At 45.0% G+C, this 23,891-nt stretch overlaps 1 protein-coding gene across 6 annotated transcripts in view; it reads right to left on the bottom strand.

Annotated features, from left to right (window-relative positions):
* Positions 1-23,891, bottom strand: part of LOC311520947 (myosin-IIIb-like) — a 156,052-nt gene that overhangs the window by 55,405 nt on the left and 76,756 nt on the right. For all 6 annotated transcript variants that reach the window (XR_014711733.1, XR_014711734.1, XR_014711735.1 and 3 more), the window contains exons 19-24: positions 18,736-18,821; positions 18,407-18,454; positions 5,053-5,100; positions 4,756-4,847; positions 3,950-4,081; positions 3,130-3,248 (exon numbers count right to left, since the gene is read on the bottom strand). Coding sequence is in view for 3 of the 6 variants with exons in the window: in XM_084628940.1 (XP_084485066.1) it covers positions 3,130-3,248; positions 3,950-4,081; positions 4,756-4,847; positions 5,053-5,100; positions 18,407-18,454; positions 18,736-18,821 (525 nt within the window). In the remaining 3 variants the exon portion in view is untranslated. The remainder of the gene's footprint in view (positions 1-3,129; positions 3,249-3,949; positions 4,082-4,755; positions 4,848-5,052; positions 5,101-18,406; positions 18,455-18,735; positions 18,822-23,891) is intronic.

The following is a 23,891-nucleotide window of genomic DNA, read 5'->3' as shown; positions in this document are numbered from 1 at the left end:
TTCCAGTGTTTCACCACCCACCTAGTGAAAAAGTTTTTCCTAATATCCAACCTAAACCTCCCCCACTGCAACTTGAGACCATTACTCCTTGTTCTGTCCTCTTCTACCACTGAGAATAGTCTAGAACCATCCTCTCTGGAACCACCTCTCAGGTAGTTGAAAGCAGCTATCAAATTCCCCCTCATTCTTCTCTTCTGCAGACTAAACAATCCCAGTTCCCTCAGCCTCTCCTCATAAGTCATGTGTTCCAGACCCCTTATCATTTTTCTTGCCCTTCGCTGGACTCTCTCCAATTTATCCACACCCTTCTTGTAGTGTGGGACCCAAAACTGGACACAGTACTCCAGATGAGGCCTCACCAATGTCGAATAAAGGGGGACGATCACGTCCCTCAATCTGCTCACTGTGCCCCTACTTATACATCCCAAAATGCCATTGGCCTTCTTGGCAACAAGGGCACACTGCTGACTCATATCCAGCTTCTCGTCCACTGTCACCACTAGGTCCTTTTCCGCAGAAATGCTGCCTAGCCATTCGGTCCCTAGTCTGTAGCGGTGCATTGGGTTCTTCCGTCTTAAGTGCAGGACCCTGCACTTATCCTTATTGAACCTCATCAGATTTCTTTTGGCCCAATCCTCCAATTTGTCTAGGTCCCTCTGTATCCTATCCCTGCCCTCCAGCATATCTACCACTCCTCCCAGTTTAGTATCATCCGCAAATTTGCTGAGAGTGCAATCCACATCATCCTCCAGATCATTTATGAAGATATTGAACAAAACCGGCCCCAGGACCGACCCTTGGGGCACTCCACTTAACACCGGCTGCCAACTAGACATGGAGCCATTGATCACTACCCGTTGAGCCCGACAATCTAGCCAACTTTCTACCCACCTTATAGTGCATTCATCCAGCCCGTACTTCTTTAACTTGCTGATAAGTATACTGTGGGAGACCGTGTCAAAAGCTTTGCTAATGTCAAGAAACAATACATCCACTGCTTTCCCTTCATCCACAGAACCAGTAATCTCATCATAGAAGGCGATTAGATTAGTCAGGCATGACCTTCCCTTGGTGAATCCATGCTGACTGTTCCTGATCACTTTCCTCTCCTCTAAGTGCTTCAGGACTGATTCTTTGAGGACCTGCTCCATGATTTTTCCGGGGACTGAAGTGAGGCTGACTGGCCTGTAGTTCCCAGGATCCTCCTTCTTCCCTTTTTTAAAGATGGGCACTACATTAGCCTTTTTCCAGTCATCCGGGACTTCCCCCATTCGCCATGAGTTTTCAAAGATAATGGCCAATGGCTCTGCAATCACAGCCGCCAGTTCCTTTAGCACTCTCGGATGCAACTCGTCCGGCCCCATGGACTTTTGCACGTCCAGCTTTTCTAAATAGTCCCTAACCACCTCTTTCTCCACAGAGGGCTGGCCATCTATTCCCCATGTTGTGATGCCCAGCGCAGCAGTCTGGGAGCTGACCTTGTTAGTGAAGACAGAGGCAAAAAAAGCATTGAGTACATTAGCTTTTTCCACATCCTCTGTAACTAGGTTGCCTCCCTCATTCATCATCCCACATTTTCCTTGGCTTTCTTCTTGTTGCCAACATACCTGAAGAAACCTTTCTTGTTACTCTTGACATCTCTCGCTAGCTGCAGCTCCAGGTGCGATTTGGCCCTCCTGATTTCATTCCTACATGCCCGAGCAATATTTTTATACTCTTCCCTGGTCATATGTCCAACCTTCCACTTCTTGTAAGCTTCTTTTTTATGCTTAAGATCCGCTAGGATTTCACCGTTAAGCCAAGCTGGTCGCCTGCCATATTTACTATTCTTTCGACACATCGGGATGGTTTGTCCCTGTAACCTCAACAGGGATTCCTTGAAATACAGCCAGCTCTCCTGGACTCCTTTCCCCTTCATGTTAGCCCCCCAGGGGATCCCATCAGTTCCCTGAGGGAGTCGAAGTCTGCTTTCCTGAAGTCCAGGGTCCGTATCCTGCTGCTTTCCCTTCTTCCCTGTGTCAGGATCCTGAACTCAACCATCTCATGGTCACTGCCTCCCAGGTTCCCATCCACTTTTGCTTCCCCCACTAATTCTTCCCGGTTTGTGAGCAGCAGGTCAAGAAAAGCGCCCCCCCAGTTGGCTCCTCTAGCACTTGCACCAGGACTAGCACTCGTCCTCGCTATTTACCACTCCTCCAATTTTTGGGTCATCTCCAAACTTTATCAGTGATGATTTTATGTCATTTTCCAGGTCACTGATAAAAGTTTTAAATAGCGGAGGGCCAAGGACTGATCCCTGCGGGACTCCACTGGAAACACACCCACTTGATGATGATTCCCTGTTTACCATTACATTTTGAGACCTATCATTTAGCCAGTTTTTAACCTATTTAATGTGTGCCATGTTAATTTTATATCCTTCTAGTTTTTTAAATCAAAATGTTGTGAAATACCAAGTCAAACACACTGCAGAAATTTACATGTATTACATCAACGCTAGTACCTTTATCAACCAAACTTGTAATCTCATCTAAGAAGATACCAGGTTAGTTTGACAGGATCTATTTTCCATAAACCCATGTTGATTTGCACTAATTACATTACCCTCCTTTAATTCTTTATTAGTCGAGTCCTGTCTCAGCTACTTCATTATCTTGTCCAGACTGACAGGCCTATGATCACTTGTGTCATCCCATTTCTGTCTTTTTACAAACTGGCACAACACTAGCTTCTTCCAGTCTCCTGGAACTTCTGCTGTGCCCCAACACTTATTGAAAATCAACAGTGGAGGCAGGAGCAAGAGGTGGGGGACACCTACAGTATGCTCCTTTGAAGATATCACAGATTACCTCACTCAAGTCTGTGCCCAAGGGGAGACCAGACAGGAACCTCATCCACCTTCCACTTCCAGTTCTCCCAAGACCAGGCCCTGCCCAAGGTTCTACCAGGTTTGGTTTATTTAAACTCACAATACTGGGCATGAACTCCCCTTTCTTCCTGGTTACATGGATGAGGAGTGTGGTTCTCCCTGGATCACATGTACGGGATCCGCAGATGGGAGGGCTCCCCCAAGATCACATGTTGGGACGTCCCTGGATATCTGACCCTAGGCAAAGCCAACATTATTACCTCTGTGAGTTTGCTGCGAGGGCGTGGTACTGGTGGCTGTGTCAGAGAATCAGCTCCAGGCTGAGACCTGGGGAGGGGCTGAGGACGTCTCCTCCGTGGCACAGGGACTGGTGAGGCAACTGGTGAGAGGAGGGAATAAAAGGCATTAGGAACCCCCAGGGAATGATTCATCCTACCCAGGAATGGAGCATGTGGGCACACACCGTCACACCCAAGGGTACCATGGGGAAGGTTCTGCCTCTCCAGCAGGCACCATGGCAGCTGCAAGACAAAGCACTCCCAGGAACATTAATCCATGGAGCTTGGAACTTTCTCATCCCACCTGAGCCTTGCTATGGAGCATGGAAAGGAGTGAGACGGGGTGGGGTGTGTGCTCTGCTGACACTTCCTGCTCCACGCTCTAGGGAAGAAAAGCCAGCTCGGAGTGGGAGATGGCATGAAGCCATCCCATGCTACATGAGCAGAAGAGGCTGGGTCAGGCCAGGGTGCCTTTCATATTCCCAGCCCAAGGCATGTGGGATTTCACAGCTCAGTTCCCAGCCTCTATGGGAAAGTGCCTCCATTTCCAAGTGAAGAGAGGGCCTGTCCTGAGGCAAATGCTGGAGGAGAGTTTCACAGAGGCAGGTGTATTACCCCCTCTAACTACCCACAGCTCAGGTGTGGCATGGAAGAGAGTGTGGCCTGAGGGCTCAGCTACAGCTAGGGAATAAGGCAGTCAGACCCGGTAGGGTCTGTAGTGGCTGGAAACAGCCACTAAGTGAGCAGCCAGGCATTTGGGGCACAGAGATATTGATGGAATGAGGAGGTGTCAGTGACTTACTCTGGGCCTGGGACTCCAGTTCCAGTTGCCTGTTGCTCTCTCTCTCCGCTTCCTCCTGTAGGTGCTTCTCCCGGGCTCTGAGCTCAACCACGAGCTCCTGGTAACTCTTCCTACAGCAGAATCTCTTGTAAGCTGCTCAGAGAGAAGCTACAGTTAGAGCAGAGACTCCGCTGAAACAACAAGGAACAAGGACAGGGCAGGAGCAGCATCCTGTAGTACCTGTGTGCCCAATACAGAGCCATACCAGAGAGACTGTGCACAGAGAAAGCTGTACCATGTCTCTCACCAGCACACCTATTGCTCACAATCCCATTGTTCTGCCAGGGACAGAAGCCAGGCTAGTAGGGCAGTGAGCACCTGGATCATACACTGCTGTCCTTCCCTAAGAAGATAATGACATTTGCTAGTCTCCCCTTCTGCTGGTGCTTCTCTCCAGCTTCCTATGACTTCTTACAATTCATCCCATCATTATAAGCTCATTAACCACTTCCCTGGACATCCACTTTACAGCGAGACCAGCTAGCTTGCACCTGCTCAGCTCTCCCTCATATGCCCCTTCCTGTCCACACTCAGACTGCCTTCCTGCTTATTGAAGGCTCTGAGCATTTGTTGTTCACACCACGAACACAAAGGGTTTGAGGTGCCTTAGCAATGGAGCCTTATCATGTTTTTCTGTCTCCAATGCCCTGGAATGCTATCGAAGGACCTTCTGTGATGAGAGAGAGGTTGGGGAAGGACTTCCGCCTCCGCTCCCAGCCTTGATATGCACTCTGGGTGGGAAGAGACCCTCCTGTCCCAATACTCACTCTTCTGGATGATTATTGCTGCCTTTTCCAAGCGGTCCATGCTCTTTGCCAGCAGTTCCTGGTGCCAGTACTTAAAAAAGAGGCGGGACTTCCTGTGGGGATGGGAGAGAATGCCAAGGCAATAGTAAGATATAGGACTCATTCCAGACCCCATCCCATCACTAGAACGGGCCCATCGTACATAAAAGGTGCCAGTTATTGCAGAGAGCTAGTCCCCACTCCACACATGCACACAGTACAGTACAGCACAGAGCCATCATGCTCAGCCCAGACCCATGTGCAGCAGTCCACACCTACCCACATCTCCAGTCTTTCAGCTCTGTACTCTGCAAAATCTCCAAGCAGCTAAGAAAGGAGGAGAAAAAAAATTAGTAAAAAGTCCCCTTCCACTTAGTGTAGCCAGAGACAGGCAACTCTTTGTACTTCATTGCACCCCTTGTGAAAGCTGGCTCCCAAATGGTAGATCTCACAGAATCACAGCTGGTGCAGGGGTTATGGTGGGGCTTGTTAGCAAACATGAATCCAGCCTTTGCCTCAGGAGGGTGATTCCCACAGATAAAGATCTTATTGTCAGAAGTTTTTTCCTTCCTAGTTCTGGGAAGTGCTCAAATCCCAGTGGATAAGTGCAGAACATGAACCTGGGTAGAGCACAACTATCAAAGGGCTAGTTGACACTAGAATCGCGATGCACTGCACGGTTGTAGCATGCTAGTGTAGACAGTCCATGCCATTGATCGGTATAACTTACATCATTCGGGGGGTGGCTTTTCCACACTCTTGAGCAACTTAAGTTATACTGAAGTAAGCATTAGTGTGTACAAACCCTCAGTTTCATCTAACTACCCCTAGTTACACTCCTTGAGCCCCCTTAAATAATTTCTCTCCCTCCGTGGCATTTACACTCTTCATACATTTGTATCTGAATGGATTACTCCAGATAAGGCACTAAAGTCACATAGATGCTCCTTGCTGCCATTTTGCAGGGCAAACTTACGTTCAAGGTGTAAGAGTTGGTTCCATACTGGTTCAGACCAGGGTCCAGCTTACCTAGTATCTGGCCCATACCAAAGCTTCATGGGGAGCGTACAGAACAAGTAATTTATGGAGTGATCCACCCCTACATTCCACTCCCAGCTTCTAGTAGTGAGAGGTCGCTCTGAGCATGGGGCTGCACCCCTGATCATCTTGTCTAATATAGCATTTCAGGGACCTAACCCCCATGAACTTATCCAGTTCTTTTTTTTAACCCAGTTATACTTTTGGTCATCATAACATTCCATGACAATGAGTTCCACGGGTTAACCATGCACTGTGTGAAAGAGTACTTCCTCTTGTTTGTATTAAACCTGCGCCCTATTAATTTAATTGATGACCCCTGTTTTTTGTATTGTGTTAAAGGGTAAATAACCCTTTTCTAGTCATTTTTTCCACTCATTCATGACTTTATAGACCTCTACCGTCACCCCCCTTAGTCGTCTCTTTTCTACGCTGAAAGATCTAATCTTTTAGTCTCCTTGTATGGAAGCTGCTCCATATCCTTGATAATCTTTGTTGCCCTTCTCTGAACATTTTCAAGATGGTGCAACCAGAACTGGACACAATATGACAGGTGTGGACACACCATGGATTTATGTAGAGGCATTAGGATATTTTCTATCCCTTTCCTAATAGTTCCTAACATACTGTTAATCATTTTGACCACTGCTGCTTCACATAGAGCAGACGTTTTCTGAGAACTATCCACAGTGACTCCAAGATCTCTTTCTTCAGTGGTAACAGCTAATTTTAAATCCAACATTGTGTAAGTATAGTTGGGATTATTTTTTCCAATGTAGATTACTTTGCACTTATCAATGTTGAATTTCATCTGCCATTTTGTTGTCCAATCACCAACTTTTATGCGATTCCTCTGTAACTCATTGCAGTCAGCTTTGGACTTAACTACTTCGAGTAATTTTGGATCAGCTGCAAACTTTGCCACTTCACTGTTCATCCGCTTTTCCAGATCATTAATGAATATGTACCTCTCCTCAGTCTCTCCCAGCCAGTGCCTGCTGTGTAAACATCTATCTTTCAGGTTACTTCTCTCTCACATGCAGTAATGTACATGTTTCTAGGTGGAAACATGCTGTATTACCTGCCCATCTCCCTCTAGAGCCTTTGTATCATCTCTATCCTCACTGGAGTTTGCAATTCCTCTCAATTTAGTATTATCTGTATGTTTCATTAACAGATTACACAAGGGGTGGAGGAGCCACTTGCTCCCAGACTCCATGATAGGGAGGTGCTCATTTCCTGGTCTCCCCTTGCCCCAAACTGAATAAGAGGGCTCCGACTAGCTGAGTGTTTCACACCTTTGCAATGAGCCATTGTTTTATCTGGTGGGGCAGGCAGGATGGGAGAAGGGTCTGTTTCCCAAGGGGCAGCAGGCAGGATCAGGCACTAGGACAGCAAGGATAGAGTAAACAGAAAGGGTTGGTTTACATCAAAAAAATTATGGGAGGACATCCCATCAAGAGACCCTGATGGGTGCCACTTCCCCTCCCCACATCCGTGGTATGTTTTGCTTGTTTTGGACTTTAAGCTCTTAGGGCAGGGACTACATTCTCTCTCTAACCTGGGAGATATCCAAGACACTTTGGGGCACTTAATATAAACATCAATAAAAGCATACTCCTTTTCCGAGATATGAGATTCAAAAGCACCCCAGAATGGCAATCCCAAAACACCAAACAACAAAAAAACAAAACCCCACCCCAAAGCATGACACACAAGCAAGTTGTCAATCAAAATGTAATAAACATGAAAGGTTAAGTCAGCAACTGTCTGAACAAAACATGACAGTCTGAAAGGGAGATAAGTAGCAGCAGACCCTAAATAACTACACACACAACTCCGATCATTGAGTTCAAGGAGCAGGAACTAGGAAAAGAACAGGGAGAGGAAGCAAGAAGGCAACATACACACCACATCATAATTTCCTTCTCTTCTCCCCAAAAGTTCAGTAGTACTTTGCTAGAGGCACCAGGTAATCCCAGAGCTGTAAATTATACCTCTGATTCAGCTCAGGAGGTGGATACTGTTACTGTGGTGCCACTTCCCAACTGCCCATGATCCCATCATACACAGAAAGAGTGTCCTCTTCCCTCTCTGTTCCCCTTTCAGTAGGCAGAACATCTTGCCGGTTAAGAACATGTTCTATCTGTAGTAAATGCACTCACCATGTTCTGTACCCTGCAGCCCAGAAGATCACACCACTAGTATTGAAAACTCTTCCAGACCCAAGTCTAACATACACTGTTTGTCCAGGAAAGAACTCATGGAGTCTTGCATGGATACACCTGTTGAAACTCACATATTTCCTATTCACATCAGTCAGCTTTGGGGATGGCAAAGGGGTGGGATGAATCTTTCCTGTTAGCATAGACAAATGGTCCTCATAGGTCAGCTGAAGAACTGATAGAATGGGGTTTCTCCAGTACTTTCATGATGTGTACTCTGAATATCATAAATCATCACTCAATGTAATAGGGAAGGATGTATCTCAGTATTCCTCCAGTATGCAAGCTACAGGCTTCTTCCCAGTTCCCTGCAGTCTCTCCACTATCCCATTTCCTTGGGGATGGTACTCAGCAGATTTATAAATGTACTGGACCAATACTCATCAGAAAGCCTTCAAAACTCTCTTGATACAAAACAAGTCCCTGTGACACTGCATCCCATATTCTTCACGGTAATATTATAATTATATGATTATGACATAACCATAATGTATTTTATGCAAGATAGATCATGTCAGATATCACTGGAAAGGTTCTGATTTACTGAATAAGATTATCCTATTTGTATACATGTATCATTTTTGTATCTAAGTTAGAAACGTTGTCTATGTAACTATTACAAATGTAAAGGAGGACTTGTGGCACCTTAGAGACTAACCAATTTATTAGAGCATAAGCTTTCGTGAGCTACAGCTCACTTCCTCAGATGCATATCGTGGAAACTGCAGCAGGCTTTATATATACACAGAGAATATGAAACAATACCTATTCCCACCCCACTGTCCTGCTGGTAATAGCTTATCTAAAGTGATTTCCAGCACAAATCCAGGTTTTCTCACCCTCCACCCCCCCACACAAATTCACTCTCCTGCTGGTGATAGCCCATCCAAAGTGACAACTCTTTACACAATGTGCATGACAATCAAGCTGGGCTATTTCCTGCATAAATCCAGGTTCTCACATCCCCCCCACCCCCATACACACACAAACTCACTCTCCTGCTGGTAATAGCTCATCCAAACTGACCACTCTTCAAGTTAAAATCCAAGTTAAACCAGAACATCTGGGGGGGGGGGTAGGAAAAAACAAGAGGAAACAGGCTACCTTGCATTATACCTTGCCTCTTGTTTTTTCCTACCCCCCCCCCCAGATGTTCTGGTTTAACTTGGATTTTAACTTGAAGAGTGGTCAGTTTGGATGAGCTATTACCAGCAGGAGAGTGAGTTTGTGTGTGTATGGGGGTGGGGGGGATGTGAGAACCTGGATTTATGCAGGAAATAGCCCAGCTTGATTGTCATGCACATTGTGTAAAGAGTTGTCACTTTGGATGGGCTATCACCAGCAGGAGAGTGAATTTGTGTGGGGGGGTGGAGGGTGAGAAAACCTGGATTTGTGCTGGAAATCACTTTAGATAAGCTATTACCAGCAGGACAGTGGGGTGGGAATAGGTATTGTTTCATATTCTCTGTGTATATATAAAGCCTGCTGCAGTTTCCACGATATGCATCTGAGGAAGTGAGCTGTAGCTCACGAAAGCTTATGCTCTAATAAATTGGTTAGTCTCTAAGGTGCCACAAGTCCTCCTTTTCTTTTTGCGAATACAGACTAACACGGCTGCTACTCTGAAACCTATTACAAATGTGTTTACAAATGGGGAACACCTACTAGGCAGAATGCAATCAGTCTAGATGGCTGGCTGGGAAGGGCCCATTCAAGTTAATGAACCATTAGGGAGAACAATAGGCCTTAGGAAAAGCTTATCTCCCACCCCGGAGCCTTCCAGAGGATGCTGTAAACAGGCTCTGACTCATAGAATCATAGAATATCAGGGTTCGAAGGGACCTCAGGTGGTCATCTAGTCCAACCCCCTGCTCAAAGCAGGACCAATCCCCATCTAAATCATCCCAGACAGGGCTTACTCAAGCCTGACCTTAAAAACTTCTAAGGAAGGAGATTCCACCACCTCCCTAGGTAACCCATTCCAGTGCTTCACCACCCTCCTAGTGAAAAAGTTTTTCCTAATATCCAATCTAAACCTCCCCCACTGCAACTTGAAACCATTACTCCTTGTTCTGTCATCTGCTACCACTGAGAACAGTCTAGATCCATCCTCTTTGGAACCCCCTTTCAGGGAGTTGAAAGCAGCTATCAAATCCCCCCTCATTCTTCTCTTCTGCAGACTAAACAATCCCAGTTCCCTCAGCCTCTCCTCATAAGTCATGCGTTCCAGCCCTCTAATCATTTTTGTTGCCCTCCGATGGACGCTTTCCAATTTTTCCACATCCTTCTTGTAGCGCGGGGCCCAAAACTGGACACAGTACTCGAGATGAGGCCTCACCAATGTCGAATAGAGGGGAACGATCACGTCCCTCGATCTGCTGGCAATGCCCCTACTTATACATCCCAAAATGCCATTGGCCTTCTTGGCAACAAGGGCACACTGTTGACTCCTATCCAGCTTCTCATGCACTGTAACCCCTAGGTCCTTTTCTGCAGAACTGCTGCCTAGCCATTCGGTCCCTAGTCTGTAGCTGTGCATTGGGTTCTTCCGTCTTAAGTGCAGGACTCTGCACTTGTCCTGAACCTCTTCCGATTACTTTTGGCCTCATGCTTAAATTTGTCTAGGTCCCTCTGTATCCTATCCCTACTCTCCAGCATATCTACCTCTCCTCCCAGTTTAATGTCATCTGCAGACTTGCAGAGGGTGCAATCCACGCCATCCTCCAGGTCATTTATGAAGATATTGAACAAAACCGGCCCCAGGACCGACCTTTGGGGCACTCCACTTGATACCGGCTGCCAACTAGACATGGAGCCATTGATCACTACCCGTTGAGCCCGACGATCTAGCCAGCTTACTATCCACCTTATAGTCCATTCATCCAGCCCATACTACTTTAACTTGCTGGCAAGAATACTGTGGGAGATCATGTCAAAAGCTTTGTTAAAGTCAAGGAATAACACGTCCACTGCTTTCCCCTCATCCACAGAACGAGTTATCTCGTCATAGAAGGCAATTAGATTAGTCAGGCATGACTTGCCCTTGGTGAATCCATGCTGACTGTTCCTGATTACTTTCCTCTCCTCTAAGTGCTTCAGAACTGATTCCTTGAGGACCTGCTCCATGATTTTTCCAGGGACTGAGGTGAGGCTGACTGGCCTGTAGTTCCCGAATCCTCCTCCTTCCCTTTTTTAAAGATGGGCACTACATTAGCCTTTTTCCAGTCATCCAGGACCTCCCCCAATCTCCATGAGTTTTCAAAGATAATGGCCAATAGCTCTGCAATCACATCTGCCAATTCCTTTAGCACTCTCGGATGCAGCGCATCTAGCCCCATGGACTTGTGCTCGTCCAGGTTTTCTAAATAGTACCGAACCACTTCTTTCTCCACAGAGGGCTGGTCACCTCCTCCCCATGCTGTGCTGCCCAGTGCAGTAGTCTGGGAGCTGACCTTGTTTGTGAAGACAAAGGCAGATTCGTGGCTGCTAGGACCCTACACGGTCATGTGACCAGGTCACCTGGTACTGGACTCCATCTTGGAATACCAGTGTTTTTCCACTGATTGGCATGGGAACGAAGCTTGGAGACAAAGGGTTCCTGCCATATGCAAAAGCTAGTTAAGGCAGGTGAGTAACATCATCGTGGCTCTTCACAGATTCATAGATATTAAGGTCAGAAGTGACCATTATGATCATCTAGTCTGAGCTCCTGCACAACACAGGCCACAGAATCTCACCCACCCACTCCTGCGAAAAACCTCTCACCTATGTCTGAGCTATTGAAATCCTCAAATCGTGGTTTAAAGACTTCAAGGAGCAGAGAATCCTCCAGCAAGTGACCCATGTCCCATGCTACAGAGGAAGGTGAAAAACCTCCAGGGCCTCTTCCAATCTGCCCTGGAGGAAAATTCCTTCCCCACCCCAAATATGGTGATCAGCTAAACCCTGAGCATATGGGCAAGATTCACCAGCCAGATACTACAGAAAATTCTTTCCTGGGTAACTCAGATCCCATCCCATCTAACATCCCATCACAGGCCATTGGGCCTATTTACCATGAATATTTAAAGATCAATTAATTGCCAAAATCATGTTCTTCACTGACTCCCCACCCAAAGGCGACTCCTGAAAAACACCTGAGGAACAAGGACTGAACTGTTGGGAAGTGCTGGACCCAAGCTAAAGGGGAGTTTTAGCCTGTGAAAGGAACACCTGGGGTTTTTAAGCTGTAAGCAACTGTGGGTGGCCCCTTAAGAATCTCTGCAGCCTGCTTGAATCATCGAGTGTGAGAATTTGCTAAATCATATCCTACCTATCTAGTATGTTAAGCTCAGTTTAGGGTTTTGTTTATTTACTAGGTAATCTGCGTTGATCTGTTTGCTATCCCTTATAATCACTTAAAATCTATCTTTTGCAGTTAATAAACTTATTTTTGCTTTGTCTAAAACCAGTGTGTGGGAATCATAACTTGGGCAGAAGGCTGTTGCATATCTTTCTCCACACTGAGGGAGGAGGCAAATTTCATGAGCGTATACTGTACAGATCTCTGTACAGTGCAAGATGGTATAATTTTGGGTTTGCACTCCCCGCTCTGCAGTGTAATTGAGTAGCTGGGCTGTTCTTTAGCTGTAGCTTCCCCATGCAGAGCATTTGTATGTTCTGCAGCCGGGTGTATCCCTACCTGTATGCGTGCTGGAGCCTGGGAGAGGCCTTGGCAGGCTGGTCACAGCAATACAGTGTAAAGGGAGCCCAGGCTGGTGGGTCAGGGAGGCTCAGTGGTACCCCAGTTCCAGGTAGCACTCCAGGGGAACCCCCCCCAGTCCCATTTTCTGAAAGAAGGCTCTCTGGTAGGCCAAACATCACAAAGTGGTTAAGCAAGAGATGAGTTTCTTTGAGGAGCCTTGTGAAATTATGAATGCAAAGAAGTAATGTGAGTAACAGCCTATAACACTCAATAGCACGTAGCCATGCACTGCAATCAAGGGGCCAGGAATATCCACTGCAATTCTCTGCCATGGTCTATCTATGGCTACGATTATCAAAGGGGCTGGAGGAGCAGTAAGTTCTATGCACTGTGAAGGCTGAATATGCCTTTGCATGATGCTCAATGTCTGAGTGCAGCCCTAGCTACCAAGCATAACTACACAGAATCACCTTCGTCTTCATAACTCCCAAATGTCCTTCATGAGTCACATCCAGGACTGCATGTCAAATGAGGCTGGGATGATCATCCGTGCTCCTCTGCATAGGATATGTTGAGTAGCACATGTTTTCACTGTGAGCTCAGAACAAAATTTTGTAGAATATAGACAAAATTCTCTTAAGAAATGGGTCTATCCAACCCGTTTGTACAGCATGTATCACCTTGCACAGTTCAGCATCTTGAAGAGCAGCAGTCTGCCTTAAGTCAACTGGCAAGCTGTTCAGTAAAAAGCATAACACGTACCTTGCCATTTCTGCACACAAGGGTGCCAACCCATCAGAATTTCTTGAAAGAGTATCAATAAGTAAATTAGATCTTTGTACCAAATGAAAACCAGTCATATTGCTGCAACCGATAACCCACTGCTGCAGCCTCATGTTCAGCATATCAACAGCCTTATGACAGAGGCCCAAAATAGGCAAATCAGTTTCTAAAGTAAAATGTTTTCCCAGTAAATAGACTTTGAAGTGTACAATAGCAAAAACCATCACCAAGAACTCTAGCTCAATCTGGGAATACTTTGCTTCTGTCACGGTGAGAGTACGGGATTAGTATATAACTGGCCATCCCACCTAGAACAGAACTGTGCCCAGACCCTGATTGCATACATCAATTTGAATCACTATGGGCTTCCTTGGATCAAAATGAGAAAGAGATCTGTTTTGTCTCTTTAGTCCAAACTAACCGTCCCTTGATTAGATCTCTCAGCAGCTTGGCAAGGGTACTAAAATTGGGCAGAACACAGCCACCTACTTCTTTTACTAGGCCAAGGAATGAACGTAAACCGCTACAATCTGTATGTTTCGGTAGCGAAGCTACAGCTTGTAGCCATTCAGATGTCAGTTGCACACCATCAGCTGACAGAGAATGCCACAGAAACTCTACAGCATCTTTCACAAAACTGCAACTTTATTATCATGCACATTGTGTAAAGAGTTGTCACTTTGGATGGGCTATCACCAGCAGGAGAGTGAATTTGTGGGGGGGGGTGGAGGGTGAGAAAACCTGGATTTGTGCTGGAAATGGCCCACCTGATGATCACTTTAGATAAGCTATTACCAGCTGGACAATGGGGTGGGAGGAGGTATTTTTTCATATTCTCTGTGTATATATAAAGTCTGCTGCAGTTTCCACGGCATGCATCTGATGAAGTGAGCTGTAGCTCACGAAAGCTCATGCTCAAATAAATTGGTTAGTCTCTAAGGTGCCACAAGTACTCCTTTTCTTTTTGCGAATACAGACTAACACGGCTGTTACTCTGAAAACTGCAGCTGGCCACATTCAACTTTATGCCAGCTTGTTGGAGTCGGGTTAGCACCTGGTCCAGATAAGCATTATGCTCAGGAAGGGTCTTATCAAAGACAAGAATGTCTTCCAAATAGCACCATGCACGCTGGATATTACCAAAGAGCTGAGAGACCACTCTCAAATACTTCAAGGAGCAGAGACTAAACCAAAAGGGAGTCATTGATAGCAGTACCTCCCTAATGGCATGCTGAAAGCAAACTTCCAGACACAGGTATTTTCCAATAACCGGATCAGTAATCCAACACAGAGAAAATCTGGGATCCACTGACCCAACAGGTCACCTCTTTGAAGACTGGCAACTGAAACTGCTCACGTTTCTCATATTTATTAAGAGCCCTAAAGTCTGTGAAATTGAATATCACCATTCTTCTGGTATACTATCACTGTGGATAAGCTTCAATCCATAGGCCCTTTCACCTCCCAAATGATATAATCAGTTTTCATGCATTGCAGTTCTGCTCAGATCTTGACAACAAGTATAGGAGGTACATCTCATGCACGGGGTGCAAAGGGCTTGGTGTTCAAATCCAACAGCAAAGAGTATGCATAGCCCATGGATGGAACACTGTCATTGTTAAACAAATCATGGCGTCTCTGAAGGATACATTGGGTATCCCCTTCTAATCTAGCTGACATAACCACACCTGAGATATCCTGTGAGAGCTCATGCATGATACCAAATTGTAAGCACAAATCGTAGGACAATAATGGAACAACATTCACAGCATCGTCTTTAACAAGATAAAACTTTGCAGTCAAGGCTATGCCTTTGTAGAGCACAGAACAGAGTTTCACCCACTGTCTGCAAATACAAATTCCAGGCTTTTATAACCACTGTGGTTGGGCAAATGTCCAGATTATGAACTGACCCAAAAGGGAGAATGTTAACTGCAGCACCTGTATCCACCAGGCACCTCAGCAGTGTACCATTAATTTCTATGATATGAGAGATCAGTTCCAGTGCCTTTCCACATGAGAAGATTGTATTAAAGGCAACATTGGAGTCCCTGTATTGTATTCAAGGCAACAAGGTGGTCTCATGTGGCTTCACCTTCCCAATACAGAATCATAGAACCACAGGGTCAGAAAGGACCATCTTGTCTAACCCCGTGCCAAGATGCAGGATCTGTTGTGCCTAAGCCATCCAAGATAGTTGGCTACCCAGCCTTGTTTTGAAAACCTCCAGTGAAAGAGCTTCCATGACTTCCCTAGACAATATGCACTTCAGGCCTCTTCTTGTCATAGAATATTAGGGTTGGAAGAGACCTCAGGAGGTCATCTAGTCCAATCCCCTGCTCAAAGCAGGACCAACACCAACTAAATCATCCCAGCCAAGGCTTTGTCAAGCCAGGCCTTAAAAACCCCTAAGGATGGAGATTCCACCACCTCCCTAGGTAACCCATTCCAGTGCTTCACCACCCTTCTAGTGAAATAGTGTTTCCTAATATCCAAACTAGACCTCCCCCACTGCAACTTGAGACCATTACTTCTTGTTCTGTCATCTGCCACCACTGAGAACAGCCTAGCTCCATCCTCTTTGGAACCTCCTTTCAGGTAGTTGAAGGCTGCTATCAAATCCCCCCTCATTCTTCTCTTCGGCAGACTAAACAACACGAGTTCCCTCAGCCTCTCCTTGTAAGTCATGTGCCCCAGCCCCCTAATCATTTTCGTAGCCCTCCGCTGGACTCTCTCCAATTTCTCCACATCCTTTCTGTAGTGGGAGGAACAAAACTGGATGCAATACTTCAGATGTGGCCTCACCAGTACCGAATAGAGGGGAATAATCACTTCCCTCGATCTGTTGGCAATGCTTCTACTAATACAGCCCAAAATGCCATTGGCCTTCTTGGCAACGAGGGCACCCTGCTGACTCATATCCAGCTTCTCATCCACTGTAATCCCCAGGTCCTTTTCTGCAGAACTGCTGCTTAGCCAGTTGGTCCCAGGCCTGTAGCGGTGCATGGAATTCTTCTTTCCTAAGTTTAGGACTCTGCACTTGTCATGAACCAGTGTACAATGGCACACTAACTTAAAATGTCCTTTCTCTCTGCAAGCCCAGCACTCAGCAGTTCTAGCCAAGCAGGCAAAAAAATTGGCCAAGTGATCTGTATTACCACACAGTCAATTTTCACTGCTGAGGCTGTGGAGCAGGAATATGTAGTATCGTTTGAATCTGGGTGATGGAAGTACAATGAGCAGCTAATAGTTTAAGCACAGACACAAAGGTAGCAGCAGTCTGAGACACAGAACCTCTTTCAGCCTGAGTCCTCATATGCCTTGCTCTTGGTAACTGCAGAATCAAAAGTTAGGGTTCTAGCATCTTGCACCAGTAACCATTCACCAAGGTGGTCATTGGCTATGCCAACCACAAAAATATCCAAGAGCATGATCATCATAACATCCCCAAAAATCACAGTCCTGGGTCAACCACCATAAATAAATTCACATATGGTTTCATTAGGCTGCTGATGAGCTTCAAAAAATTGTTTTCCTCTTTAACAGAACAGAATCTCCAGTGTCAAAATACTCACTGAGATGCTGCACAGCTGCATCAAAAGAGGACTTGGGCTCCAGGAGTCCATCATAAATATCAATGCGATAACAGCCTAAGCAGTTCTGCATCCGGGGTAATCTAGCAGCATGGGAGAGTTGCATGATCTGCACACAGTTCCAGAAATTCTGAATAAAGTATCACCATTCAACAACAGAAGGATGTACAGGCAGCATGGGTTACACAATAGAAGCACTCATTGCCATAATGTTATGCATAGATGCACCCCAGAATGACAATCCCAAAACAGCAAAAAATAAAAAAAATAAAAATGAAGGAAGACTCGCAGGTAAGTTGTCAAACAAAACATGTAATAGCCATGAACCAGTTAAGTCTGAACAAAACATAACAGTCTGAATGGCAGATAACTAGCAGCAGACACTGAGTAGATGCACACACCCAATGTTATACATGCACAAACACAGGAACTGGACCACTGAGTATAGAGAGTAGGAAGCAAGAAGGCAGCACACATACCCACAAACCAGATCATCAATAAAGAACTGGGGGGGGGGGAGGGAGGGAGACCGACCAGAGCTGGACACTGCCCCATTATCAGTTTCCTCCTTCAGCTGGGTGTCTCTCCTCTATGTTTCAGAGTAACAGCCGTGTTAGTCTGTATTCGCAAAAGGAAAAAAGAGAGTACTTGTGGCACCTTAGAGACTAACCAATTTATTTGAGCATAAGCTTTCGTGAGCTACAGCTCACTTCATCGGATGCATACTGTGGAAACTGCAGAAGACATTATATACACAGAGACCATGAAACAATACCTCCTCCCACCCCACTCTCCTGCTGGTAATAGCTTATCTAAAGTGATCATTCTCCTTACAATGTGTATGATAATCAAGCTGGGCCATTTCCAGCACAAATCCAGGTTTTCACACCCTCCCCCCCCCCCCCCCCCACACACAAACTCACTCTCCACAGTATGCATCCGATGAAGTGAGCTGTAGCTCACGAGAGCTTATGCTCAAATAAATTGGTTAGTTTCTAAGGTGCCACAAGTACTCCTTTTTCTTTCTCCTCTATGTGACAGAGTTCCTATCCAAGCCAATGTGAATTATTTGAGGGAGAAAGGTTCCATACATAACTGTATCAAATGCTTTTACCAAACTCCAAATCACTATGTCTAGGTACTTATAGTCCCTTCATCGCAAGATCCCTTCCCACGCTACTCCCTTCACCTATTCAGTTTGCAATTCCTTCACAACAGCAATCAAGTTGATTTAGCAAATTTTGCTCTTCAGAAATTTCCTGTGTTGTTCTTTACTCATGACTACAGGGAGCAGAGAGGAAGGTTCTTACCTTTCCTGTGTGAGTGGGACATCTGGTTTAATTAGGAGAATTCGGTATCTGTCAGAAACAAACCAAATTTAACAACAAGGGAGATATAAATCTCTGATGCCCTGAGCTGATCCAGTGTCCCTATTACAGCAAGGATGACTGCAAATCAGTACCCGTCCACTTCCTCCTCCTGCACCACACATACCATACCCACAGTCTTAGGTCCTTTTCACACTTTTTAATCAGGTCGTTTCACTCACTGTTGATCAGAATAGCATTTCCCTCACCCCATTATTGGAATCACTTCCCTACCGATCTTCATCAAACAACATTTCATGATTTTAACAAACCTTTCTGCAAATTCCTCAAAACAGGGTCTCCAGGAAAAGCCGTTTCGCCGAATCCGGATGGTTTCCAGCAATCCATTGTACCTGAGCTGAGGTGAGAGCACAATAAGGTTCAAAAAGAGGTTAACAGATTTTACGGCCAGAAGGAACGATTATGATCGTCTAAGTCTGGCCTCCGGCACAGCATAGGTCAAAGAAGTTCATGCAGATATTCCTGTAACCAGACCAATAACTTCTGGTTGATCTAGAGACATCTGTTGGAAAAGTCATACAGCAAAACAACATTTCCAATAAGTTCTTGGAATGTATTTGGGACAAATTTGTTTCAGAAAGTGGAGAAAATAACCAGGTGGGTCAGCCTTTTTATACTTCATTTTGACCAGCAGGGAGGAACTGACTGTGAATTTGAAGGTGGAACGCAACTGGGGGAAAGTGAACATGAAATCATAGATTTCATGATTTGAAAGAAAGGAAGAAGTGAGAGCAGCTGAATAAGGACAATAGACTTCAAAAAAGCAGACATCAACAAATTCAGAAAAGTGGGTAAGGTCCATGGGAAGAAAATCTAAGGGATATAGGAGATCAGGAGAGCTGGCATTTTCTCAAGGAGACAATATTAAAGACACAACTGCAAACTATCCCAATGTGAAAAATAGGAAGAATAGGAAGAAACCAAGGTGGCTCCATCAGGAGACCTTGAATGAATGACCTAAAAATAAAAAAAGCATCCTACAAAAAGCAGAAACATGGATGAACTGCTAAGGAGGAGAACAAAATAATAGCGTAAGCATATAGGAAAAAATCAGAAAGGCTAAATCACCAAATGAGTTATACCTAGCAAAGGACATCAAATGCAATAAGAAGAGGTTCTTTAAATACATTAGGAACAAGAGAAAGATGAAGGAAAGTGTAGGTCCTCTACTTACCCAGGAAGGAGAGCTAATAAAAATAGGACATCAAGAAGACTGATGCGTTCAATCCCTATATTGCTTCAGTCTTCACTAAACAGGTTAACGGTGACCAGATGCTCCACACAATTAATATTAACAATAAGGGGAAGGATTGCAAGCCAAAACAGGGAAAGAAGAGGCTAAAGAATATTTAGACAAGTCAAAGGTAATGAGGTCAGCAAGGCCTGATGAAATTCATCCTAAGGTACTTAAGGAACTAGCAGAAGCAATCTTGGAACATGAGAAATTATCTTCAGGAACTCCTGGAGAATTGCTGAGGTCCAGAGAAGGGCAAACATAGCACCTATCTTTAAAAATGGAAACAGAGAGGACCCAAGGAATTACAGACCAGTTGGCCTAACTTCAATACCTGGAAAGATACTGAAAAAAAGTATTAAACAATTTGTCAGGATGTTGAGTTATAAAAAGGTGTTATAAGGAATAACCAGAATGGATTTTTCAAACACATATCATGCCAAACCAACCTAATTTCCTTCTTTGGCAGGGTTACCAGCCTAGTGGATACAGGGGTAAGCAGTAAACATGATATATAGTACTTTGCACTTGTCTTTGTTGAATTTCATCGTGTTTCTTTCAGGCTTATTCTCCAGGTTGTCAAAGTCACTTGGAATTCTAATCCTGTCCTTGAAAGTTCTTGCAACCCCTCCCAGCTTGGTGTCATCCACAAATTTTAGAAGCTTACTCTCCTATTATCCAAGTCATTAATGAAAATATTGACTAGTACCAGACCCAGGACTGACTCCCATGGAACCCCACTTGAGACATCCTCCCAGTTTGATTGAACTATTGATAACCACTCTGAGTGTAGTCTTTCAACCACTTGTGAACCCACCTTATAGTAGTTTTATCTAGACCCATTTCCCTAGGTTTTTTTAGAAGAATATTACATGGGATTATGTCAAAAGCCTTACTAAACTCACCAAAGGCTCTTATGTAAATTAAGTTGTCATGGAATAAGAGGGAAGATCCCTTCATGGATTGAGAACTGGTTAAAAGACAGGGAACAAAGGGTAGGAATAAATGGTAAATTTTCAGAATGGAGAGGGGTAACTAGTGGTGTTCCCAAGGGTCAGTCATAGGACAATCCTATTCAACTTATTCATAAATGATCTGGAGAAAGGGGTAAACAGTGAGGTGGCAAAGTTTGCAGACGATACTAAACTGCTCAAGATAGTTAAGACCAAAGCAGACTGTGAAGAACTTCAAAAAGATCTCACAAAACTAAGTGATTGGGCAACAAAATGGCAAATGAAATTTAATGTGGTGTGACAGGGTCAGGCCGGATGGCTACAGGAGAGTGATAGAAGGCAGATATATTAGCCCCAGGTTAAGTAGGTCCCTTTTCCCTGGGTAAGGTAACAGGGAAGGTTCCAGAACAATCAGGAACTTTCTGGAAACAATTAAGGTAGACAGGCTGATTAGAACACCTGCAGCCAATCAAGAAGCTGCTAGAATCAATTAAGGCAGGCTAATCAGGGTACCTGGGTTTAAAAAGGAGCTCACTTCAGTTTGTGATGTGCGTGCGAGGAGCTGGGAGCAAGAGGCTCAAGAAGCTGAGAGTGAGAAGGCATACTACTGGAAGACTGAGAAGTACAAGCATTATCAGACTTCAGGAGGAAGGGCTTGTGGTGAGAATAAAGAAGGTGTTGGGACGAGACCATGGGGAAGCAGCCCAGGGAGTTGTAGCTGTCACGCAGCTGTTACAGGAGTCACTGTAGACAGCTGCAATCCACAGGACCCTGGGCTGGAACCCAGAGTAGAGGGGGGGCCCGGGTTCCCCCCATACCTCCCTACTTGATACCGGAGGAGTTGAACTGGACTGTGAGTTCCACCAAAGGGGAAGGTCTCTGGCCTGTTCCCTGATCCACTAGGTGGATCAGCAGAGACTGCAAGGATTGTTCTTCTTCTTTTCCCCATGCTGGCCAGTGATGAGGCTAACTGAGTGAAGGGCAGGTTTGAGCCACGAAAGTGGCCAAACTGAGGGCTGCCGTGAACCTCTGAGGCAAGGAAATCCGCCAATAAGCGCAGGACTCACCAAGGCAGAGGAGGAACTTTGTCACAGTGGATAAATGTAAAGTAAAGCACATTGGAAAAAATAACCCCAACTATACATACAATATGATGGGGGATAATTTAGCTACAACTAATCAGGAAAGAGATCTTGGAGTTATCGTGGATAGTTCTTTGAAGACATCCATGCAGTGTGCAGCGGCAGTCAAAAAAGCAAACAGGATGTTAGGAATCATTAAAAAAGGGATAGAGAATAAAACGGAGAATATCTTCTTATTGCCCTTATATAAATCCATGGTGCACTCACATCTTGAATAACTGCATACATATGTGGTCTCCTCATCTCAAAAAAGACATACTAGCATTAGGAAAGATTCAGAGAAGGGCAACTAAAATGATTAGGGGTTTGGAACGGGTCCCATATGAGGAGAGATTAAAGAGACTAGGACTTTTCAGCTTGGAAAAGAGGAGACTAAGGGGTGGACATGATAGAGGTCTATAAAATCATGAGTGGTGCGGAGAAAGTGAATAAAGAAAAGTTATTTACTTGTTCCCATAAGAACTAGGGGCCACCAAATTAAATGAATGGGCAGCAGGTTTAAAACAAATAAAAGGAAGTTCTTCACACAGCACACAGTCAACCTGGGGAACTCCTTGCCTGACGAGGTTGTGAAGGCTAGGACTATAACAGGGTTTAAAAGAGAACTAGATAAGTTCATGGAGGTTAAGTCCATTAATGGCTATTAGCCAGGATGGGTAAGGAATGGTGTCCCTAGCCTCTGTTTGTCAGAGGGTGGAGATGGATGGCAGGAGAGAGATCACTTGATCGTTACCTGTTAGGTTCACTACCTCTGGGGCACCTGGCATTGGCCACTGTCGGCAGACAGGATACTGGGCTGGATGGACCTTTGGTCTGACGCAGTATGGCCATTCTTATGTTCTTAAAGTGTTAGGGCATTCAGGCTGTATTCAATTTTTTTTCTTGATCACCAAATTTTAGTATTAAATGTTATTTTCCCTCTATAAACTCCCCATTTTATTCTGAGTCATTGTTGGCATGTCTGGATGAGCAAATTGATATGGCCCTTGCCCGTGCCGCTTCCCGCAGCCCCCATTGGCTTGGAATGGCGAACAGCGGCCAGTGGGAGCTGCGATCGGCTGAACCTGCAGACGGTGCAGGCAAACAAACCGTCCTGGCCCGCCAGCAGATTTCCCCGACGGGCCGCATGCCAAAGGTTGCTGATCCCTGAGCTAGAGCTAAAAATTCTTCCATGTTTTATGAGATGGTAGCCTCAGGCACTGGTAGAGACACTTCAGTTGAGGAACCCTATATTAATGATGACACCTGGATAGTATATTTTGGCCAGGTCTTTAATGATTCACCCAAACCAGCTTTTTTAAATCTAATTTTACTATAGTTGATGCAATGAGGAATCCTCGGTCTGATTTACCACTCTGGTCTCCAGTAACGGACAGTGAAGTATAGTAATTTATTTTAGTCCAACAACAGAAAAAAGCTTCAGGGGAAGATTTTTCTCCCTGCTGAAATTTTTCAGGAGAATCTTAATTGGTGGTCTTGGCTAAATTATATACAGTTGTTAATCATACTTGATTGATTCCATCTAACTGGAAGTCCAGTACTGTAGTTCCTATTTTATTTTTTAAAAGGGAATAGAAAGAATCCTGCTTCTTACAGACCTAGTAGTCTGATAGATGTGGCAGGGAAAATTTATTCCAGATTTGTAATGGGCGACAGAGTTGGATCACTTGGTGATTACATGTTCTGTTCATTCCCTCTGGGGCACCTGGCATTGGCCACTGTTGGAAGACAGGATACTGGGCTAGATAGTCCTTTGGTCTGACCCAGTATGGCTGTTCTTGTGGTCTTAAGATAGTAAGGTAATAAGTAACAGTCAGCATGGATTTGTCAAGAACAAATTGTGTCAAACCAACCTAATTGCTTTCCTTGACAGGGTAACAAGCTTTGTGGATGGGGGGGAAAGCAGTAGATGTGGTATATCTTGACTTTAGCCAGGCTTTTGATACTGTTTCACATGCCCTTCTCATAAACAAACTAGGGAACTATAAGCTAGATGGAGCTACTATAAGATAGGTGCATAACTGGTTGGAAAACTGTTCCCAGAGAGTAGTTATCAGTGGTTCACAGTCAAGCTGGAA

Source organism: Lepidochelys olivacea (assembly GCF_965140295.1).
Source record: "Lepidochelys olivacea isolate rLepOli2 genome assembly, chromosome: 5".
Lineage (NCBI taxonomy): Eukaryota > Metazoa > Chordata > Testudines > Cheloniidae > Lepidochelys > Lepidochelys olivacea.
This window is presented reverse-complemented; position numbering and strand designations above follow the sequence as displayed.